The sequence below is a fragment of the Cetorhinus maximus genome, chromosome 17, assembly GCF_964194155.1.
Source record: "Cetorhinus maximus chromosome 17, sCetMax3.hap1.1, whole genome shotgun sequence".
Lineage (NCBI taxonomy): Eukaryota > Metazoa > Chordata > Chondrichthyes > Lamniformes > Cetorhinidae > Cetorhinus > Cetorhinus maximus.
Window position 1 is genome coordinate 39,202,810 of NC_135895.1, and position 23,333 is coordinate 39,226,142.

Consider the following 23,333-nt stretch of genomic DNA (forward strand, 5'->3'; position numbering starts at 1 on the left):
TGCTGAGCAACATGTCTTTATACTAAATTTCAAGCCAATATTCCCACTGCAGGAATAATCAGAAGCACAGTGCATAAGAGGCCCTTCGGCCCATCCAGTCTGCACCGACATGAGAAACATCTGACCTACCTACCTAATCCCATGTACCAGCACTTGGCCCATAGCCTTGAATGTTATGATGTGCCAAGTGCTCATCCAGATACTTTTTAAAGGATGTGAGGCAACCTGACTCCACCACCCTCCCAGGCAGTGCATTTCAGACCGTCACTACCCTCTGGGTAAAAAAGTTTTTCCCCTCATCCCCACCCCCACCAAAACCTCCTGCCCCTCACCTTGAACTTATGCCCCCTTGTGACTGACCATTCAACTAAGGGGAGCAGCTGCTCCTTATCCAGTCTGTCCATGCCCCTCATAATCTTGTACACCTCAATCAGTCTTCTCTGCTCCAACGAAAACAACCCAAGTCTATCCAACCTCTCTTCATAACTTAAATGTTTCATCCCAGGCAACATCCTGGTGAATCTCCTCTGCACCCCCTCCAGTGCAATCACATCCTTCCTATAATGTGGCGACCAGAACTGCACACACTACTCCAGCTGCGACCTCACCAAGGTTCTATACAACTCCAACATGACCTCCTTACTTTTGTAATCTATGCCTCGATTGATAAAGGCAAGTGTCCCATATGCCTTTTTCACCACCCCACTAACATGCCCCTCTGCCTTCAGAGATCTATGGACACTCACGCCAAGGTCCCTTTGTTCCTCAGAACTTCCTAGTGCCATGCCGTTCATTGAATACTTCCTTGTCAAATTACTCCTTCCAAAGTGTATCACCTCACACTTTTCAGGGTTAAATTCCATCTGCCACTTATCTGCCCATTTGACCATCCCGCCTATATCTTCCTATAGCCCAAGACACTCAACCTCACTTAACCACCCGGCCAATCTTTGTGTCATCCGCAAACTTACTAATCACCACAGGCCTGGTGCCCGCACAGTTGACTCGAATCCCTAATCATTTCTTATTCTAACTATTCTTATGATATCCCTATGAGATTTCTTATTTGTACAAAAATATCAAGATTCCCCAAATGTATTTCACTGACTTGTACAGAGGGAACAAGAAAGAATATACTTGACATTATCAGCCTGAGTTATTATTGAGCCCTGGTTGTGCAGAGATGAAAAGATGGTGTGCTAACCAGGTGTGTGTCATTTTCTGAGGAAGTTGAATGCCCATCAATAGGGAAAAGTGGCTGACTAATTCTTCAGTACTATCACAGAAGGAATAGTCCTCTAGGATATCCTATCAATGCCTGGTAGAATGTCTAAGAACAGCAATAGTACACTTTTGGAAACATCAATCAGCCTGAACTCTTGGCTGAAAAAATGTGTGTAAGGGATGTGGAGAACCCATAAGGGCCAACAATGTTTGTGTGCATGTGCATGTGCATGACATCAGTGTTTTCCATAAATCTATTTATAGATCATCTCTCTTCAGAATGTATACACATCACAAAAGTCAACAGGTACTCATCAAAGTTTCCTGGAACTTTAACTAATTAGTGACTTACCTCTACATATTTTGCTAGAACTGTAGATGTGTTGCACAGAGTATATCAGTGCAAACCTTTTTGTGTTATCCGCCAATAAGTGAAGTCCTGTTTATCTGTCATTGATTACAGTTCAAACAAATAAGCTCTTGTTTACCCTTTCTGGCCATATATACCTAGAATAATAGACTGCAAAACTACCAGGATACTGTTACCTATACAAGTATGTGTGAATGTGCCTTGGGATGACATGAGAAGACCATATGACCCATTGAGCCTGTTCTGCCATTCAGTACGATCATGGCTGATTTAGGGCTTCAGCTTCACGTTCCTGCTTGCTCCCCATAACCCTCGATTCCCTGAGACACCAAAAATCTTTCTATCTCAGCCGTAAATATATTCCATGATGGAGCATCTACAATCCTCCGGGGTAGAGAATTCCAAAGATTCACAACCCTTTGAAGAAATTTCTCCTCGTCTCAGTCCAAAATGACTGACCCCTTATCCTTAGCCTGTGCCCCTGTGTTTTAGATTCCACAACCAGAGGAAACAACAACTCAGTATCTACCCCATCAACCCCTTCATCTAGAATGTCTCAATGAGATCATCCTCATTCTTCTAAATCCCAGAGAATATAGAACCCAATTTACTCAGCCTTTCACGTTCACTATATTGCCTCCAATGCAAACATGCTTCCTCAAATATGAAGACCAAAATTGCGCACACTACTCCAGATGTGGTCTCATCGAAGCCCCGTACAATTGTTGCAAGACCTTATTCTTGTACTCCAATCGCCTTGCTATAGTCAACATGCCATTTGCCTTGCTGTACTTGCATGTAACTGTGTTCCTCCGAACATCAATATTTAGAAGTTTCATGTCTTTTTTTTAAAAAACCTGCTTTTCAATTTTTATGACCAAAGTGAATAACTTCACAGTTCCCCACATTATTCTTCATCTGATGACACCTTGTTGCCCACTTGCTTAACCTGTCTACCTCTTTGCTGTTTGTGTCCTCACAGCTTGCAATCCAACCTAGCTTTATAGCGTCAGCAAACTTAGCTACATTTCATATCATCCTCCCCTCTTTTACCCACTGCACACCAACCTCCCTCCCAAAAAGTGCCTTGCTTCTTCATAGTGGCAGAGTTGAGATTAAAACATTTTTCAAATAGCAACTCTTCCCCAATAGAATTTTATCCATGCTGCAAGGGGTCTTGGAATTGCTCTTTTGGACAATGTATGATCATGTTTGCTCTTTTTGTTCAGGTAAAAGAAGCTGTCTGGAATGCTTTGAAGATAGGTTATCGTCACATAGACTGTGCTGCAGTATACAACAACGAAGTTAACATTGGAGAGGCCTTTAAGGAGCATGTTGGTGCTGATAAGGTATGATGTAAGAATTTAAATAAATTGATGAGATCCATGCTATAGGGTTAATGAGCTTGGGTTTGTTTTTTGACAGGGGTTCCCAAACTGTGGGCCGTGACTCCCCCCCCCCGGGTGCTGGCACGAACAGTTGGGGTTTGAGCTCCCTCTCATTGGTGACTGAGGAACGGAAACTCAGATGGGCTAGTCCTGCAATCGGTTCAAAGGCCCTTTGACATGTGTGTGCACAATTTTTTTCCTTGCCTTGGTCCAGTGGTGTGACCTAATAAAATCAGTGCCAAGGGCTGACCACTGTCTCCAACAGAGCCAGCAGAACAATAGCTGAAAAGAAAAATCACTGACAGTTCTCCACCCCTCCTGCTCTCGCTGCTCCGGGCCTCCACCCCATTAAATTACCGTCAGGAATCAAATACATTTGCCATAATACCATTTTCTTTTGGGGGTGAGCAAAAAGAGTTACCATGAACTGACCAGGGCTTATTCAAAGTTATATAATAAAGTAACAATTAACTAGTCATTCTCCATCACTTTGAAAATGTTAGTATTAAAAACTGTGACATTTTTGATCAAGTCTGAGTTTAACTGTTGCATCAAAACACTTGCCTAGTATCTCTCAGGTGTGCTGGTTCCAACTTTTGGGGAATGCCTTCAAATTATCTTTAGTCCTAGTTTCTCAGCCGCCTTCTGGAGAACACTAATGTTATAAGTTAGAAGCTTACAGTACATTACTGAAACAGTTGGGTTACGCTGTTCGACATTATATTCATTTATGGTACTGTATTTCTACTGTGAACTGCAGATCCACAATGATCTAAACATTCAGTCTACAAATTTATGATTTCATATCTTCAGACTTCCTTGCAAGGTGCATTAATTTTTTTCAACTGAAAAGTAGTACACTCTCTCAAACACTTAACAAATACTGGCTTCTGACTGATACGCAGCAGTTTTTTTTTTGCCTGTATGTTTCAACTATGTTGTCCCTATAGAGCTACAGTTTCCCTGAAGGTATTTGGCAGCCATTTTTAATCAGCCAGTGCCCAGATGCTGTCTATAATTTAAGGACTTTTTTTGTATTATGCCTGACTGGTATAGATAAATTTCTTTGTGACATGTACTAAACCATATAAAAATATTCATTACATACTTGCATTTTTGTAAGTTTGAAAATAGCAAGGTTAGAAATTTAAGTTCACTTCAGCTTGGGCCTTTTAAAATTTCAGTTGGCTCCTACAGGCCAACTTGTGATGGTTCAATTTTGTTTTTACACTGGAGCAACAAATAATGACAGGCAACCCAATCTGGATACTCTTAAACATCACATAAGTAAATTGATGAGGACTGTTTCGAGGGAATGACAATCTCGTTACACAATAAATTGACAAGCATTCATATTGTCACAATGATACTGTGCTGATGAATCAAAAAACAAAATGTGTTTTGAATGTTTTTTAGATTTTAGAAAATCAAACAACTAGCCTTTTTGATCCATATAAGCATGTTGTATTTAGCTATATGTAAAGTTAACAGAACATCCAAGTGTACAGAAGAATTTAATTTTTATATATACATTTTATTTCGTAGATGGTAAAGCGTGAAGAACTTTTTGTGACCTCCAAATTGTGGAACACTAAGCATCATCCTGAAGATGTGGAAACTTCCTGTTGCAAATCACTGGAAGACCTGAAGCTCACTTACCTGGATTTGTACTTGATTCACTGGCCTCATGCTTTTGAGTAAGGCATAGTTAATATCTACTATAAGCCCACAGACTCCCACAATTATACTTTCTCTCACCCTGCTTCCAATGACCCTTTTCCATTCTCCAGTTTTTTTTTCTTCCCTGTCGGATCTGTTCTGACAATGTCATCTTCCAACCCAGTGCTTCCAATATGTAATAAAGACAGAAAATGCTGGAAATACTCAGCAAGTCGGGCAGCATTTGTAGAGAGAAATGGAGTTAACGTTTCAGGTTGATGACCCTTCTGATATGTTTTTCTTTTCCTCAACTGAAAGTTCCCCTCCACTGTGGTTACCAGGGGCCTCAATTATTTCTGTCTCATTTCCTGTACTTCTGTCCTGGCCTCTTTCTACCACCCACCCCCAACTCTCCGAGTACCACTATAGGGTTCCCTTTGTCCTTGCCTTCCATCCAACCAGCCTCCACAGCAACAGACCATCCTCTGCCATTTCTTCTACCTACTGAATGATGACACTGCTGAACTTTCCTTTCCCCTCCCCTTTCAGCAATCCAAAAGAACTGTTCCCTCTGTGACACCCTGGTCCATGCTACATTCACCTCCAACAACCCCTGTCCTTCCCATTGTGCCTTCAAGTGCAAGTGCCGGAGATACATCATCTGCCCTTTTACCTCCTCCCTTCCCACTGTCCAGGGCCCCAAACACTCCTTCCCAATGAAACAGCAATTTACTTTTACTTTAAGTTTAACGTACTGTATTCACTGTGCACAGTGTGGTCTCCACTACATTGGGGAGACCAAGTTCAAGTTGGGTGGTTATTTTGTGGACCGCCTCCACTTAGTCTGCAAACATGACAGAGCTTCCAGTCACTTTTCATTTTAACACTCCATTCCACTCTGATCTCTCTGTCCTTTACCTCCTACACTGTTTTAGTGAAGCTCAGTGGAAGTTTGAGGAACAAAACCTCATATTTCAATAAGGCAGATCACAGACTTCTGGACTCAACAATGAGTTTGACAGTTTCAGATAAACACTGGTCACATAAAATAAAAGTAAAACACTTTGGATGCTCTGAAGAAGAGACATACGAACTCGAAACGTTAACTCCGTTTCTCTCGCCACAGACGCTACCAGACCTGCTGATTCCAGTATTTTGTTTTTATACCACTGCTCACGTAATTTTTGCACAGCAGTTGTTGATAATGATTCTGCTGTTGCCATTTGCGTCTCCTCTAGACATATCTTTGTTTCTTTACTTGAGCCTTTAATATCTCCTGTATTCCTGCACAATCATCTCTTTTGTGTCAGGAAGATATAATTTTCATAATGTTATTGGAATTTATTTGTAAAGTAGAGTAATATTGGGGTCTGTGTGTGTGGGACTTAATTGAATTGAAGGCAGCTGGTCTGAAGGCTTTGATGTATCAGAAGATAAGCTGGGTTTGAAATGTTAAATAGGTAAACACGGGGGTAGTTTTAGAATGTGAGGTGTAAAGGGAATATTTGCATTTTTAAATAAACCACAGTAGTTTGAATTCAAGAGGGTGTGAAATGTTTCACTTTGCCAGAAGTTAAACAGTGTGTTTATTTTTCCCAATGATCACGGGTAAAATTAGTACTATGATAGATTTTTATTATTAGAGAGGTAAAGTCCAAAGATATCGTGAAACAATGGGAATTTACATTTAAAGGGGAAAATATGTATAAAGGAGAGAAGACTGTGTGCAAGGGAAGGCATTCTAAGATCTAACAAGTGTGAAAAGCCTCTAAGTCTCAAACTGCTGTCTGCAAGAAATGAAGCTAAGAAAACTCACTTTGAATTTGACTGTTCAGGGTATTGTGTTACTTTGCCTGGGTCTTTTAAATTGTGTTTTGCTGTTTCCTTAATGGAGGTGTAACTGGGAGTTAGGGGATCTTGGAGTTATCATGATAATTTGTAAACCTATATGTGCTTAAAATCATTTTTTTTCAATTTAATAAAGGTTTAATTCAGTTTTGTAAGAAACCTAGAAGACTCAATGACCTTATTACAATGGAGTTCAAAGCACGTGTCTCAAAATATATACAAATTGCAAAACAGTTGTCGCAGTTGTTTCAGGTTTCCCTTTATAAATGCTGAGGTGCTCAAATCCCAATCGGCTGTGCCATAATATTTGTCATTTAATTTCTTTTGCCTTTCACCCTGTCACCAACTTTTTTGTTCTTTCCTTCCCTCCTCCTTTTCCCTGACTCGATACTTGCAAAAACCTGTTTTAAATAAAACTTTTTCCAATTCTGATAGGTCATCAACCTGAAATGTTAACACTCTCTCTCACCACTGCTGCCAGTCATGAACACTTGCAGCGTTTTCTGTTCTTTTTAGGCTTGTTGGGGGAGTAGATATTTATTTGAGAGTTGAGATATAGCACTTTTAGTTCTGGAAATAAAATACAGATTGATGAAGCTTTCCTTTGATTAATTATTGTGGGCTCAGTGGCCTGTTGAAAACCTGGGCTATTGTCTTGCATAGAATGCTAATTACAAAATTGGTTTTGCATTACTGTATCCATGTAAATGAGAGTTTGTGATCAGGTCACATGGAAACCATAACTATCAATAAGACTCAACATTTCTAAGCAGTAGTTGCATGTCCTACAGCATTTGTGTTGCGATTCAGTTTTGAATTTTTTGCTGTTTACAGACGAGGTGATGACCCTTTTCCAAAGGATCCTGATGGCACAATACGATACGCTTATACCGATTATAAGGAAACTTGGAAAGCTATGGAGGAGCTAGTGAAAAAGGGCTTGGTGAAAGCCATCGGACTTTCAAATTTCAACAGTCGACAGATAGATGATGTACTTTCCATAGCTACTATCAAACCTGCAGTGTTGCAGGTAAGAACATTTTTGGGATATTATTGTAATCCTATCAAGTGAACATAATAAACACAATGAAGTAACTCAGCATGTTATTCAACATCTGTGGGAAGCGTCTCAGGTCGATGACTTTTTATTTTGTTTTTTCCTGTTTTCAGCATCCATAGTGTTTTGCTTTTTGTATATAATCTGTTTGTTTTTCAAAAACTAGATATCTTGAGCTGTCTTCTAGACTTTCTGGAGTGTTTTCTGAATTCTGAAAACCACATCCTGAAAAACATATGACTATATAATTTATAGTGCCGTATAACATTGATATTTCTCAGCATTCACAATGAATTACTTAAGTGCAGTAACTGGGACTAAATGCAAACCATGATTTATTGGTTATCTGTATTTGCACATATAACCTTTTTTTTTCTCTTCCAAGGCTTGTGTAATTACTATATAAACTAACTCATCTGGGTCGGTGACGGGAATAACATTTCCCTGAAAATTGTTTCTGGTGCTAAAGTCTCCCTACAAGTTACTCTGTACTTAATCCAAACTGTCTTTTAGATTTAGCAACAAGGCACAAGTCCTGATTGTGTTGCATGACTCAAAATACATTTACTTGTATATCCTTAGGTTGAATGTCATCCATATCTTGCCCAGAATGAGCTGATTGCACATTGCCAGAAGCGTGGGTTGGTGGTGACTGCATACAGTCCTCTTGGTTCCCCTGATCGGCAATGGAAAGACCCGGATGAGCCATTGTTACTTGATGATGCAAACATTAAAACACTAGCTGATAAACATGGGAAATCAGCTGCTCAAATTATGCTCAGGTACAAGCAATGACTGCACTAAGATTTGGAAAGGGAAATCTATCAGGAAAATGACTTAAGCTGCTTAAAGCATGTTGTTTCCTATTCTACTTATGGTGCAGAATGTTGGACCATTGAAAAAGATTGACAGGTAAAAGATCAGTTCTTTTCAACATTGGTGTTTCTGAAGGATGCTGAGGGTGAAATGGACTGATGGATGCACAAATGAGTGGGTATTACAGCAGGTGGGAGTTGACAACAGACAGACTTATCAGTAGTGGACAGGTGGAAGTAGGAATACTTGGGGCATGTGGCTTGAAGCAATGGTGTCAGAAAATATAATGCTGAAAGGAATTATAGTAGAGGGAAAACGTAATGTAGGTAGGCAGAAGACTAGATGGAGTGATAACAACATCATGGAACGAATCGGTTTGAGTTTCACGAGGGCAATGAGAGCATCACAAGATCAATGTAACTGGAACAGGAGAGTGCATGTTGCCACAGCAGCGCTCTCCCTGAATCATCTGCATCACCACTGCAGAATCTATAAACTATCATAAGGATTAAAGCAATTCAATCAAATTAATCCCAAAAGAAATGAACAGCACAATCAGTTGTTTAAAACAAATTACTTTTGGTGGGGCTTTTGTCAGGAAAGTGCATTGTAATATGTATTCTGGCTATGACTCCCACAGTCAGATGTTTTGGACAGCCATTAGAGAGATCATAGGATGTGACAGGGCACTCAATTGGTAGAGATGCAGGCCTTTGCCTATGGGACTTGCCCACTTGAGGAAGTGTCCCCTCTATCTGGCAACTCCAGTAATGTTGCTGGCTGGTCTCCCTCTCTCTCTCTCCCTCCCTCCCTCCCAACCCATTGTGGTGAAGCAAAGCCCCCTCTACTGCAAATACCCAGGTGACACAATTGTAGAACATACGCCAAGTAACATAAGGATACACTGGAAGACTGAGTTTAGAATGTGGTTTTTGGGTGTCTCAGAGATACGAGTTGGGCTATAAGTATCGAGTGAGTGCTCAGGAATTCACTGGAAGAGAACCGTTTGCAACTGTGCAAGTCCCAAGCCTTTGTCAAGCTAGTGGTAACTCTTCACTGGTTTAGGTGTCTCAAGATATTGCTGGAGTAAAGATGAATCGTGTGAATTTGAAGTGCTGCCTTGTTTGTATTGAGATCTTTCCAACCTTTTTTGTCTGGTGTAATTATAGTTCAATTTTTCTTGTTTAATAAATATTTTATTCTTTGTGTTAAAAGTTCTTCAGAGCCCAGTCAATTTGTTCAGTAATTTTCCTCCACGGTTTTTTAAAAAAAAAAGTTAAGGTCTATCAAACCAGGTTTCACTCTGGGCTCTGACTTGTCCAGTATTAACATCAGCTGGGATCGTAACATTACCCAGATATCCCCGTCCGCACATCCAGCCTGACCCAGGATATGGTCACAAGCTGATAATGAGTCTCTTCAGTTCCGATCCACTGAACCGTAGGGTAATAATACAGCCCTGTAAGAGCTCGTTAGCATTAGTCAATGAATTGGAATTAATGAATGAAACTTTTGACTCTAGGTTTTCCAGTTATTTCCATGTAACTTCATTCAGACATCTCTGCTTTGCAGGTGGCAGATACAGCGTGGGGTGGTAGCCATTCCCAAGAGTGTCAATCCAGCACGAATTGCACAAAATCTACAGGTAACATGGATGTTTCACCAATGTTAAAATTGACTCCATTTACTGTTTCTATAACTAGTAAAGCAACAGCAGGAATGGAAGTTCATTATTTCTACATATAAATTTAACTTAAAGATTCTCATCTCATGTTCATAACATATGTAGTGATCTTGTGATGAAAAGGCTGTTGCAGATGAAGAAAGCTATTCCACCCATATTAATTCAGCTATACAGAGAGGTCCTAATATTTCCATCCCTTGCAGTATTCAATTGTTCTTTAAATGATTGTTTCCAGGGTTTTTCTGTATGTCACTGATTAAAGTGTAACTGGAATTTCATCAACCCAAATCACTGACACTGCAGATTACTGTGGTTTTTCTCTGCACTGTCACCGTACTTAAATGTCTGTGTCTTGGCCACCAGAACTGAATCAAAATGATACACTTGATTTACTAATTACGCCTTGGCGTGCTTCCCAGTAAAGTTCAGAGTGATTTCCAATCCTCTGCTTTCCTACTGTAGGGATGACCAGTGTGCACTCCCAGCTATCCTGTTCTCAAACCTGATTGTATTATCTTCCTGTCAGTAGATTTCATTGGAATCGCTCATAAAACATAAAATTGGATCCCACTTGAACAGGAGAAGCAATGTTCTGACTTCAACCCTCTAGATTCCCCCTACTTATTGCACTAAATCATAACTTTCAGTCATCCATGTCACAAAGGATGGAAAACGTCACTTCAAATTCCTCCCACAAGCTCATTTTATCAAGACCTGACACTAAAAAGAATCACAGGAAAATAAAAATAAATGACTAACAGCATCTAGCCAGCTGCAGTTGCACTTTCCCTGTGATTCTACATTCTGTTCTGTCCATGTTTCTCCCTTGCAGTTGCTCCCTTTCCTCCTAATCTCACTCCAATTGCCAACTAATCTGAAATGCTGCAAATAGTCAGCACCAGACAGCTAATAACCAGGGCTAGGACTATCAAATCATGAAGCTGTACTCCAGACGTGGTCTGAACAAAACTCTACAATGGAAGCCTAATTTCATAAGGGCTATCTGTACCTTGCTTGTCCTGCTTTCTACCCTTAATTAGCACATTCCTTAGATAATATCACCACCTTCAACACCTCTTTGTCCTTTTGTCTGTGACATCTTTTGGTTATCTCCACCTTATCCATCTAACCTTATCACTGGCCCTTTATCCAGCTCTACTTGTCCCCACCACCCCCCCCCCGCCTTAAACCAGCTTATATTTCACCTCTCTTCTATTTTTACTTAGTTCTGTTGAAGGGTCATTCGGACTCGAAACGTTAACTGTGCTCCTCTCCGCAGATGCTGCCAGACCTGCTGAGTTTTTCCAAGTATTTTTGTTTTTGTTTTGCTTTCATCTCTTTTGTGTTCTAGCCACCTTGAGATAAAGACCAGCATTCCATTAACCTTCCTTTGATTATTTCTTGTACCTGTATAGTAGTTTTAGTGATTCTGTAGAGTTCCTCGTCCTTCACCATTAAGAAAATATTCTGATTTATCTTTCTCTAAGCCAAAGTGCATGGCGCCTCATTTCCTCACGTTTAACTCCATCTGGGAACGCTCACTCACCTACTGTCCATCCACCTGTAGTTTCTTGCTCCCATCTAACTTAATGTGATTTCAAACTTGTCTTTTGCAAACTTGGATATACAACACTCTGCTCTTTTTATTCATTCGTGGGATGTGGGCGTCGCTGGCTAGACCAGCATTTATCGTCCATCCCTAACTGCCCTTGAGAAGGTGGTGGAGAGCCACCGCCTTGAGCCGCTGCAGTCTATGTGGTGTAGGTACACCCACAGCTCTGTTAGGGAGGGAGTTCCAGGATTTTGACCCAGCAATAGTTCCAAGTGAGGATTGTGAGTAACTTGGAGGGGAGCTTTCAGGTGGTGGTGTTCTCATGTGTCTGCTGCACTTCTTCTAGATAGTAGCAGTCGTGGGTTTGGAAGCTGCTCTCTAAGGAGCCTTGGTGCGTTCCTGCATCTTGTAGATGGTACACTCTGCCGCCACTGTGCATCAGTGGTGGAGGGAGTGAATGTTTGTGGATGAGATGACAATCAAGCGGGCTGCTTTGTCCTGAATGGTGTCGAGCTTCTTGTGTTGTTGGAGCTGCACTCATCCAGGCAAGTGGAGAGCATTCCAACACACACACATGCCTTGTAGATGGTGGACAGACTTTAGGGAGTCAGGAGGTGAGTTACATGCCACAGGATTCCTAGCCTCTGACCTGCTCTTGTAGCCACAGTATTTATGTGGTTAGTCCAGTTCAGTTTCTGGTCAATGGTAACCACCAGGATGTTGATGATAGGAGATTCAGCAATGGTAATGCCATTGAATGTCATGGGGCAATGGTTAGATGGTCATTATCCACCACTTGTGTGACACAAATATCACTTGCCACGTGTCAACCCAAGCCTGGATATTGTCCAGGTCATGCTGCAAATGGACATAGACTACTTCAGTATCTGAGGAGTCACGAATGGCACTCAACATTGTGCAATCATCAGTGAACATCCCTACTTCTGACTGTATGATAGAAGGAAGGTAGTCAATGAAGCAGCTGAATATGGTTGGGGCTAGGGCACTACCCTGAGGAACTCCTGCTGTGATGTTCTAGAACTGAGCTGATTGATCTCCCACAACCATCTTCCTTTGTGCTAGGTATGACTTCAACCAGTGGAGAGTTTTCACCCTGATTCCTGTTGTCTCCAGTTTTTCTAGGGCTCCTTGATGCCACACTTGGTCAAATGCTGCCTTGATGTCAAGGGCAGACACTCTCCCCTCACCTCGGGGGTTCAGCTCTTTTGTCGATGTTTGAACCAAGGCTGTAAAGAGGTTAAGATCTGAGTGGCCCTGGCAGAACCCAAACTGGGCGTCAGTGAGCAGGTTATTGCTAAGCAAATGCTGTTTAATAGCCCTGTTGAGATCCCTTCCATCACTTTACTGATGATCAAGAGTGATCTGGTGCGGTACTTGATTGGGTTGGATTTGTTCAGTTTTTTGTGTAAAGGACATACCTGGGCAGCTTTCCACATTGATGGGTAGATGCCAGTATTCTAGCTGTACTGAAACAGCTTGGCTAGGGGCGCAGCAAGTTCTGGAGCACCAGTCTACGGCACTAGTGCTGGAATATTGTCAGGGCCCATAGCCATTGCAGTATCTAGTGCCTTCAGCTGTTAACCAATATCACATGAAATGAATCGAATTGGCTGAAGATTTGTGATGCTGCAGACTTCCAGAGGAGGCCAAGATGGATCAGCAGCTCGGCACTCATGACTGAACGTTGTTGCAAATGCTTTGGTCTTATCTTTTGCACTGATGTGCTGGACTCCCCCATCATGAGCATGGGATATTGGTGAAGCTGCTACCTCCAGTGAGTTGTTGACTTGTCCTCCATTCACTGGCAGGACTGCAGAGCTTAGATCTGATTCGTTAGTTGTGGAAATGCTTAGCTTTGTCTGCTGCTTGCTGCTTAGCTGTTTGGCACAAAGTAGTCCTGTGCTGTAGCTTTACCAGGTTGCCACCTCATTTTTAGTTATGCCTGGTGCTGCTCCTGGCATGCTCTCCTGCACTCTTCATTGAACCAGGGTTGACCCCATAACTTGGTGGTAACGGTAGAGTGTGGGATATGCCAGGCCATGAGATTACAGGCTATGGTTGAATAAAATTCTGCTGCTACTGGCCCACAGCATCTCTTGGTCTTGAGTTGCTAAATTTATTCAAAGCCTATCCCACCTAGCATGGTGGTAGTGCCACATAACATGGAGGGTACCCTCAATGTGAAGACAGAACTGTGTGGTGGTCAATCCTACCTATACTGTCATTTGGTAGATGCATCTGTGCCAGGCAGGTTGGTGAGGATGAGGTCAAATATGTTTTTCCCTCGTTTTGGTTCCCTCACCACCTGCTGCAGACCAGTCTAGCAGCTATATCCTTTAGGGCTCGGTCAGTACTGGTGCTATCTAGCCAGTCTTGGTGATGGACATTGAAACCCCCCCCACCCAGAGTGTATTCTATCCCCTGGCCACCTACAGTGCTTCCTCCAAATGGTGTTCAACATGGAGTACTGATTCACCAGTTGAGGAGACAGTACGTGGTAATCAGCAAGAGGTTTCCTTGCCCATATTTTTTTACCTGATGCCATGAGACTTCATGGGGTCCGGAGTCTATGTTGAGGACTCCCTGGCAGCTCCCTCCTGACTGTGTTGCCAGCTCTGCTGGGTCTGACCTGCCAGTTGGACATGGCATACCCAGGGATAGTGATGGTGGTGTCTGGGACATTATTTGTAAGATATGATTTTGTGAGGGTGGTGATGTCAGGCTCTTGCTTGACTGGTCTGTGAGACAGCTCCCCTAATTTTGGCACAAACCCCCCAGATGTTAGGAGGACTTGGCAGGGTGTCAACTCGCAGACACTTCTTCCTACCTCCCTTTGGACCATGACCCCACCACTGAACATCAAGCCATTGTTTCTAGGACTGTCACTGACCTCATCTCCTCTAGAGATCTTCCCTCCACAGCTTCCAACCTCATAGTTTCCCAACCTCAGACGGCCCGCTTCTACCTCCTACCCAAAATCCACAAACAGGACTGTCCCGGCAGACCGATCGTGACAGCCTGTTCCTGCCACACGGAACTCATTTCTTGCTATCTTGACTCCATTCTCTCTCTCCTTGTCCAGTCTCTTCCCACCTACATCCATGATTTCTTTGACACTCTACATCATATCAACAATTTCCAGTTCCTTGGCCCCAACCGCCGCCTCTTCACCAAGGACGTCCAATCCCTCTACATCTCCATCCCCTACTGAGATGGTCTGAGGGCTCTCCACTTCTTCCTCGAACAGAGGCCCGGACAATCCCCATCCACCACTACTCTCCTCTGTCTGGCTGAACTTGTTCTCTCACTGAACAATTTCGTCTTAAACTCCTCTCACTTCCTCCAAATAAAAGGTGTGGCTATGGGTACCCACATGGGCCCCAGTTATGCCTGTTTCTTTATGGGGTATGTGGAACATTCCTTATTCCAGTCCTTTTCCGGCCCCCTCCCACAACTCTTTCTCCGGTACATCGATGACTGCTTCATGCTCACGTCTGGACCTGGAAAAATTTATTAATTTTGCTTCCAATTTCCACCCCTCCATCATTTTCACATGGTTCATCTCTGACACTTCCCTTCCCTTCCTTGACCTCTCTGTCTCAATTTCTGGTGATAGACTGTCCACCAATATTCATTACAAGCCTACTGACTCCCACAGCTACCTTGACTACAGCTCCTCACACCCCGCTTCCTGTTAGGACTCCATCCCATTCTCTCAGTTCCTTTGCCTCCATCGCATTTGTTCTGATGATGCCACTTTCCAAAATAGTTCCTCTGACATGTCTTTCTTCCTTCCTTAACCGAGGTTTTCCACCCACGTTGGTTGATAGGGCCCTCAACCGTGTCTGGCCCATCTCCTGCGCATCCGCCCTCACACCTTCCTCTCCCTTCCAGAACCATGATAGGGTCCCCCTCGTCCTCACTTATCACCCCAACAGCCTCTGCATTCAAAGGATCATTCTCTGCCATTTCTGCCAACTCCAGCATGATGCCACCACCAAACACATCTTCCCTTCACACTCCCGGCGGCATTCCCCAGGGATTGTTCCCTCCGGGACACCCTGGTCCACTGCTCCATCACCCCCTACACCTCAACCCCCTCCCACGGCACCTTTCCACACAACCGCAGAAGGTGCAACACCTGCCCCTTTACTTCCCCTCTCCTCACCATCCAAGGGCCCAAACACTCCTTTCAAGTGAAGCAGTGCTTCACTTGCACTTCCCTCAATTTAGTCTACCCAATGCGGTTTCCTCTACATTGGAGAGACCAAACGCAGACTGGGTGACCGCTTTGCGGAACACCTTCGGTCTGTCCACAAGCATGACCCAGACCTCCCTGTCTCTTGCCATTCCAACACACCACTCTGCTCTCATGCCCACATGTCCGTCCTTGGCTTGCTGCAATGTTCCAGTGAAGCTCAACGCAAACTGGAGGAACAGCACCTCATCTTCCGACTAGGTACTTTACAGCCTTCCGGAGTGAATATTGGAGTTCAACAACTTTAGATCATGAACTCTCTCCTCCATCCCCACCCCCCTATTTCCAATAATTTATTCTTTTCCTACCTATTTCCATTATTTTTAAATGTATTTCCATCCATTGTTTTATCTCTACCTTTTAGCCTATTTCGATCCCTTCCCCCCCATCCCACCCCAACCCAACTAGGGCTATCTGTCCCTTGCTCGTCCTGCTTTCTACCCTTAATGTCACCATTAGCACATTTCTTAGCTAATATCACCATCGTCAACACCTCTTTGTCCTTTTGTCTATGACATCTTTTGGCAATCTCCACCTATCACTGGCCCTCTATCCAGCTACCTGTTCCCCCCACTTAAACCAGCTTATATTTCACCTCTTTTCTATTTTTCCTTAGTTCTGGTAGAGTCATACGGACTCGAAACGTTAACTGTGTTCCTCTCCGCAGATGCTCAGACCTGAGTTTTTCCAGGTGTTTTTGTTTTTGTTTCCAACAGAGCTGATTTTGTCATTGTCGTTTCTGGTGCCTAGGCCGATACCAGGTGGTCTCTCCGGTTTCATGCCTTTTAGAATTTTTAGTGGCTTGGTACAACTGAGTGTCTTGCTAGGCCATTTGAAGGCCACAGCGCTGTGGTCTGGAGTCACGTGGACAGTAGTGAACCAGATGGGTTTTTCCGACAATCGACAATGGTTTTTTATTGAATTTAAGTTTTCCCCATCTGCCATGGTGGGATTCGAACCGAGATGAAACCCTAGCGCACTACCCTGGGTCTCTAGATTACTAGTCCAGTGATAATGCCCCTACACCACAGCCTTCCCCTGCCTCCATCCAAGTCGTAGTGTATAAGGGGGAAAATAAAACTCAGGCCCCAGTACGGATCCCTGGCAAGCACTGCCTGTTATGTCTCATCAATCCAGAGAATGTTCTTTTTACCCTTGACTGTCTCCTAGTCAATTACCAATCCATGTAACAAGGTTTCCACCAATTATGTTTCATTTTTACTAATATTTTCTTGTGGAATCTTCATCAGATGCCTTCTCTAAGTCTATATGGTCAACCTCCATAGACACTCCCCTGTCTACCTGGCTAGTGACCACCTCAAATAAATTTTAACTGGATTAGTCAAACCTGACAGGCCCTTGACAAATTGCTGACACTCTTTGATAAGCCGCTACTTGTCGAAATGATCAGTCGCTATGTTTCTGATAGATTATTTTAATGCTTTAGGTTGGAAATAGTTAAAACCTTTGTGAAAGTGACACTATTTTGTTTCTCTTCAATTTTTTCCTCGGGGCTTCAAACAAAACTACAACATCAAGATCCACTAAATCTCTAAGTTACATCTCTTCCCTAAAGAAGTTAACCAGGCAATTTTCTGCTTGTTCTCTGCCAAAGTCGCTTTTCAACTAGGTATATAAGAACCTGTTTAAGAAGGAATTAATTGTATGCTCTATCTTCCCAGCGCCCCCTCCAATCAATCCCTTTAAAATGTGCAAATGCTAATGCATATAATAATAGTTATTATTTTGTCATTTTATCCACAAGTAAAGCTGCCAAATATATAACACCAGAAAGTTTTCAGAATACTGCAATATTTATTCTCTACTAGGTGTTTGATTTCACCTTGACTGAAGAAGAGATGAAAAGAATTGGAACACTCAGCAGAAACTGGCGTTACATTGTTCCAAAAATTAAAGTAAGTATGCATGACCTCCCCATGCCCCCTACTCACACTTTCTGTCCACTCCAGCTACACTGGCTCATTCTATGACTCTGTCGGCCAAATGAGACCTCCTACACATATGAAGGCAATTGAATTTCAATCTTGAGGGTAAGATTGCAATCATTGATTCACAGTCAAGTGCTATATAGCTAGAGCTGCTGACTTTTCCAATCCTTCTCTTTGGATTTTCTCAGAGGCAGATCTACTTTTAGCCAATTCAGCTACCATTTGATGAAGCTTTTAATATTGGCAGGGTATTGGAGTCTCTTTTTTTAAAATAAACTTGTGATCACTAAAATGCAGCAGAAAATATTAAACATTTAGTTAACAATTAGGTAACTCGTGTGCATAGCAATGTCAAAATATTTCTTGCACTAATCATTTTTTCCTCCTCTTTTTAACACAGATTGACGACAAATTTGTGCCCAGAGATGCGCAGCATCCCAATTACCCTTTTAATGATCCATATTAATGCCTACGGGATCAGATGCTTCTGCCTTGATATGTTTGTGCCATTATGCAAAAATTAACTTCCTATACTCATTACTGATGAGATTTAATAATTCTTGTTATGTATAAAAAGGAATGTTTGAAGAATCTTCAGAATAAAGGCCACATCTTGTAGCTTTTTAGATCGTCAGCACTATTTCTGTCGAAACTTCAAATGCTTAAATAAAATAATTGCTGGAGAAAAATATTGTAGACTTGAATTCAGATTTTCTTTTTCCCCCAATTTCCTCTCTTTATATAAAAGGAAATGACGTTGAGAGAGAAACAGTTTGACATTCTAACCACCTCTCCCTCATCACAAACAAAAATCACTAACTGCGTGTGTATCTAATCAAACTGTTACCCCCACCAAGAGCTATAGTTTGTAAGTAGATGAATAAAAATTTTGCCATACTAAGTAATCGCAGTCTATTATACCTCTTCAAAATGTTGGCTATCCTGATTGGGGATGGAGAAATTGTTTCTTGTAATAGGAATATTTAATCATCCAGGTGCTGGTTGGAAGTGTACATCTTTTTTGTGGAGGATGAATTTACTTTGAACATGCAAAGTTATTTTCATCACTACCATGTATTACCTTCCACTCCTTCAGATACAATACCTCTATAGCTCATAAAACATTCATAAAGGATTGAATCAATTCTGATTCAGTAAAGGGTTCATTCACCTTGTCCAATTGGGCTTGGATGATTGAGCAAGCTGTTTCTTCCAGTTTCCTTAGTGGCTTAACCATAATATAAATAGGAACCAGCGTAGGCCATTTTGCCTCGTGCTTGCTCTGCCATTCAATTTGATCATGTTTGATTTGATTGTGGTCTTAACTTCTCTTTCCTGTTTGTCTCCATAACCCTTGACTTCCTTGTCAATCAAAATTTGTCTAACTCAGGCTTGAATATATTTAATGACCCAGCCTTCAATGCTCTCTAGAGAATTCCAAAGATTAACAGCCCTCTGAGAGGAAAAATTCCTCCTCATCACCATCTTAAATGGGAGACCCCTTATTTTGACATTTTGCCCCCTCATTCTAGATTCCCTAATAAGGGGAAATATTCAGCGCCTACCTTGTCAACCCCTTTGGAATTGTAAGTTTCAATAAGATTACCTCTCATTATTCTAAATTCCAATTGATATAGGTCCAATCTGCTCAACCTTTCCTCAAGACAACCCCCTCATCCCAGGAACTAACCTAGTGAATAATCTCTGAACTGCCCCTAATGCAAGTATATCCCTCAATTAAGAAGACCAAAATGGCATGCAGTACTCCATTCCCATTGTAATAAAGGCTTACATTTCATTTGCCTTCCTAATCACTTGCTGTACCAGCATGCTAACTTTTTGATTCATGTATGAGGACACCCAGGTCCCTCTACCACAGCATTCTGCAACCTCTCTTTATTTAAATATTCTACTTTTCTATTCTTCCTGCCAAAGTGGACAACTTCATATTTTCCCACTTGATACTCCATCTGCCAAATTTCTGCCCACTCTCATAACCTATCAATTGCTCTGCAGATTTTTTTGTATCCTCCTCACAACTTGCATTTCCACCTGTCTTTGTATCATCAGAAAATTTCACTACAATACACTCAGTCTATTCATCCAAGGCATTATAGATTGTAAATAGTTGAAGTTCCCGCACTGTTTCCTGTGGCAACCCACTAGTTAGTTTGTTAGAACTTGAAAATGACACATTTATCTCTACTCTATTTCCTGTTGGTTAGCCAATTCTCTATCCATGCTAACATATTACCCAAAACACCATGAGCTCATATTTTATCACACTTTATCAAATGCCTTTTGGAAATCCAAATGCACTGCATCTACTGGTTGTCCTTTATCCACCTTGCTTGTTACATCATCAAAGAACTCTAATAAATTTGTAAAACACTTTCCCTTTCATAAAACCATGTTGACTCTGCCTCTTTGTATTATGAGTTTCAAAATGTCCTGCTACTACCTCTTTAATAATCGATTCTAGCATTTTCTCAATGACAGATGCTAGGTTAACTGGCCTATAGTTTCCTGCTTTCTGTCTCCCTGCTTTCTTGAGTAGCGGTGTTACATTTGTGCTTTTCCAATCTGCTGGGACCTTTCTCAGAATCCAGGAAATTTAGGAAGATTACAACCAATGCATCCACTATCTCTGCAGCCACTTAAAACCCTAGGATGCAAGCCATCAGGTCCATGGGACATGTCTGCCTTTAGTCCTCTTAGTTTTCCTAGTACGTTTTTTTTTCTAGTAATGGTGATTACAAGTTCCTCCTCCCCTAATTCCCCTTGATTTTCTACTACCTCCAACTAAGGTGAATTTCCAGGTGAGATAGCAAAAATAGGAACAGGAGTCGGCCATTTAGCTTCTTAAGCTTGTTCATCATTCAATTAGATAATGGCTGATCCATGGCCTAACTCCATATACCCTATACATCAGGTTAACATGCCTCAGTTAAGAACTACTTGTGACTTGAATTCATCTCTTCATTTGGGAATTGAGCATTCAATCCACTTCATTAATCAACCCATGTAGGAAGAGGAGCTGCAAGATGTGCCAGTACAGGAAAGGTAAGAGCAGAGATTACCATACACAGGATGGATGGATGAGTTTTAAAAACCAGACTCTGAAATATAAACCTTAATTTATGTTTACTTTCCCCAAAAGATCTGCTGAATCCTTGAAGTCCATCAAAATAAAAATTCCATGGATATTACTTCAAACACATTGACTTGGTGAAAGTAGTGAACACATTCTAGTGATTTTTGGTTTCTTTACAATCCGATCATAAATTTACTAACTGCTGATGTCCTGTTTTGTGCCATATTCTTCCATTTATGTCACTAAATCATCTATTTGAGTCTTCTGCTTTGAATATAAACATATTTAATGGCAAGATTCTTAAATAAATATTAATAAAATTGTTAAAATAGTGTTAATTCCTCTACTTATTTGCCTACAAGCAACTGATAGAGCATCTGACCATAAATGTAGGACACAGGTTTTGCACATTTAACTCTACTTAGTTGAAATTTATGAAGCTACTTGATACCGTTTAGTGCTTTGTTGGTCACTTATTAATGTTCACTGCTGTTAATTCAAAAGAATAAAAATTTCATAAAGTTTGCTCTAATTTTGAATCTATAAAAATATTTCAAAACAAATTTATTGCAAATTACCCAGCTTACAATTTTTTTCAACAGAGAACTAGAAGTTTTAAAGTCATAAAAAGGGAGTAGGAGATTTTTGTACATTTTAATGTTTGGAGACCACTGTCCAACTGAGTTTCATTTGGTTGCCAGAGGCCTAACCACAGTCTAGCACCGTGACTGCTCTTTTAACAACATTTGATATGTGAACTTGTGTGCCAAAGAGAGAATTTTTTTTTTTAAAAAGCCAGATTCTGCCAAAAAACACAAGCACCAAATCCTGCTATGGCACTTCTACAGTTCTAATCTATGGTATAAGAAAGCACTGTTTGAATAGAGAGCCACAACTTTCAGGTGTATGTTCCCATTATTCACTTTCATTCCTGTTGTAGTTCAAGGGCCCATTGGAGGCTTTTTTCTCCCCTTTTTAGACCTATGGTTTGTGAATGTTGCAATAAGCATAGAAAATGTTATATGGTGTTGATCACATTAAATTGATTGCGGATTATAAGGATGGAGTTCATTACATGGAAGAAAGAAGAGTCTAGTTATATAATGGACTGGTTACAGTGCAGAAGAAGATTTCAACTTATGGTAACTGTGCTGGCTCTACAAGAGCAATTAATGCTACCCACCTTTTTACCCCCACTACCTGCCTCTCATTTCCGCCCCCCCACCTTTTCCCTATTGCCTGGCAATTTTTTTCTCTTCAGATAATCATCCAATTTGCTTTTGAAAGCCACACTTTGAGTCTACCTCCACCACACTCTAAGGCAGAGCATTCCAGATCCTAACCATTCATTGCATAAAAGGTTTTCCTCATGTTGCCACTACGACTTTTGCCAATCACAAATCTGGTTCTTGATCCTTCCACCAATGGGGACCATTTCTCCCTATGTACTCTGACCAGACTCCTCATGATTTTGAATATCTCAACCTTCTCTAAGCAAGATCACAATGCACTCTAGATGAGGAACTTCAATGTCTATCGCTAAGAATAGATGCCAGATAGTACATATAGCAAGTGGCGAGAGAATCAATGTGAAGGGAAAATGTAGTTGATCTAATCTTCACCAATCTACCTGTTGCAGATACATCTGTTAATGATAACGGTGGTAGGAGTGACTACTGCACAATCCTTGTGGAGACAAAATACCATCTTCATACTGAGGACACCTATTGTATTTTGTGGCACTGTCACCATGATAAATGGAATTGATTCAGTGCAGATCTAGCACTGAAAACTGAGGAACCATGAGACACTGCAGACTAGCAGCAGCGTCAGCACTATATTCCACCATGATCTAACCTCATGGCCTAGCATATTCTTCACTCTACCATTGACCATCCCTGATTCAATGTACCTGATAATGAAATGCCAACCAGGTGAAGCTACAACCCAGAACTTGCATGCTAAGCAATGGAAGCAGCATACTATAGACAGCTAAGTGATCCCACAATTGATGGATCAAATCAAAGCTCTGCAGTCCTGCCACATCCAGTTGTTAGTTTCCCATTCACAACTAATGGGAGGAGGAGGGGGCTCTGTAAACACTCCCACCCTCAATAATAGCAGAGCCAAGCACAAGTCCAAAAGACAAGGTGCTCACAATCATCTTTGGCCAGAAATTCCAAGTGGATGATCGTTCCCAGCCTCCTGAGAACACCACAGTCAGTCATGGCAGTCTGCAGCCAATTGCAATCACTCCACATGATATAAAAAACCACTGTGTGCACTGGATGCAGCAAAGGCTTTGGGCACTGATAACATCCTGGCTATAAATAATATGGCTGCAAGAGCAGAACAGAGGCTTGAGTATTCTGACTTTCCTACTGTCTCCCCAAAGGGGAGGGGTACCTGTTGG

General features: G+C 41.6%; 1 protein-coding gene across 3 annotated transcripts in view; it reads left to right on the forward strand.

The window, feature by feature from the left end:
• akr1a1b (aldo-keto reductase family 1, member A1b (aldehyde reductase)) overlaps nt 1-18,515 on the forward strand; it is a 30,669-nt gene extending 12,154 nt beyond the window's left edge. For all 3 annotated transcript variants that reach the window (XM_078561035.1, XM_078561034.1, XM_078561033.1), the window contains 7 exons: nt 2,824-2,943; nt 4,528-4,679; nt 7,324-7,519; nt 8,129-8,328; nt 9,935-10,007; nt 17,707-17,793; nt 18,227-18,515. In XM_078561035.1, coding sequence (XP_078417161.1) covers nt 2,824-2,943; nt 4,528-4,679; nt 7,324-7,519; nt 8,129-8,328; nt 9,935-10,007; nt 17,707-17,793; nt 18,227-18,292 — 894 coding nt within the window. In that variant the 3' untranslated portion in view covers nt 18,293-18,515. The remainder of the gene's footprint in view (nt 1-2,823; nt 2,944-4,527; nt 4,680-7,323; nt 7,520-8,128; nt 8,329-9,934; nt 10,008-17,706; nt 17,794-18,226) is intronic.
• Nucleotides 18,516-23,333: the final 4,818 nt, after the last annotated feature.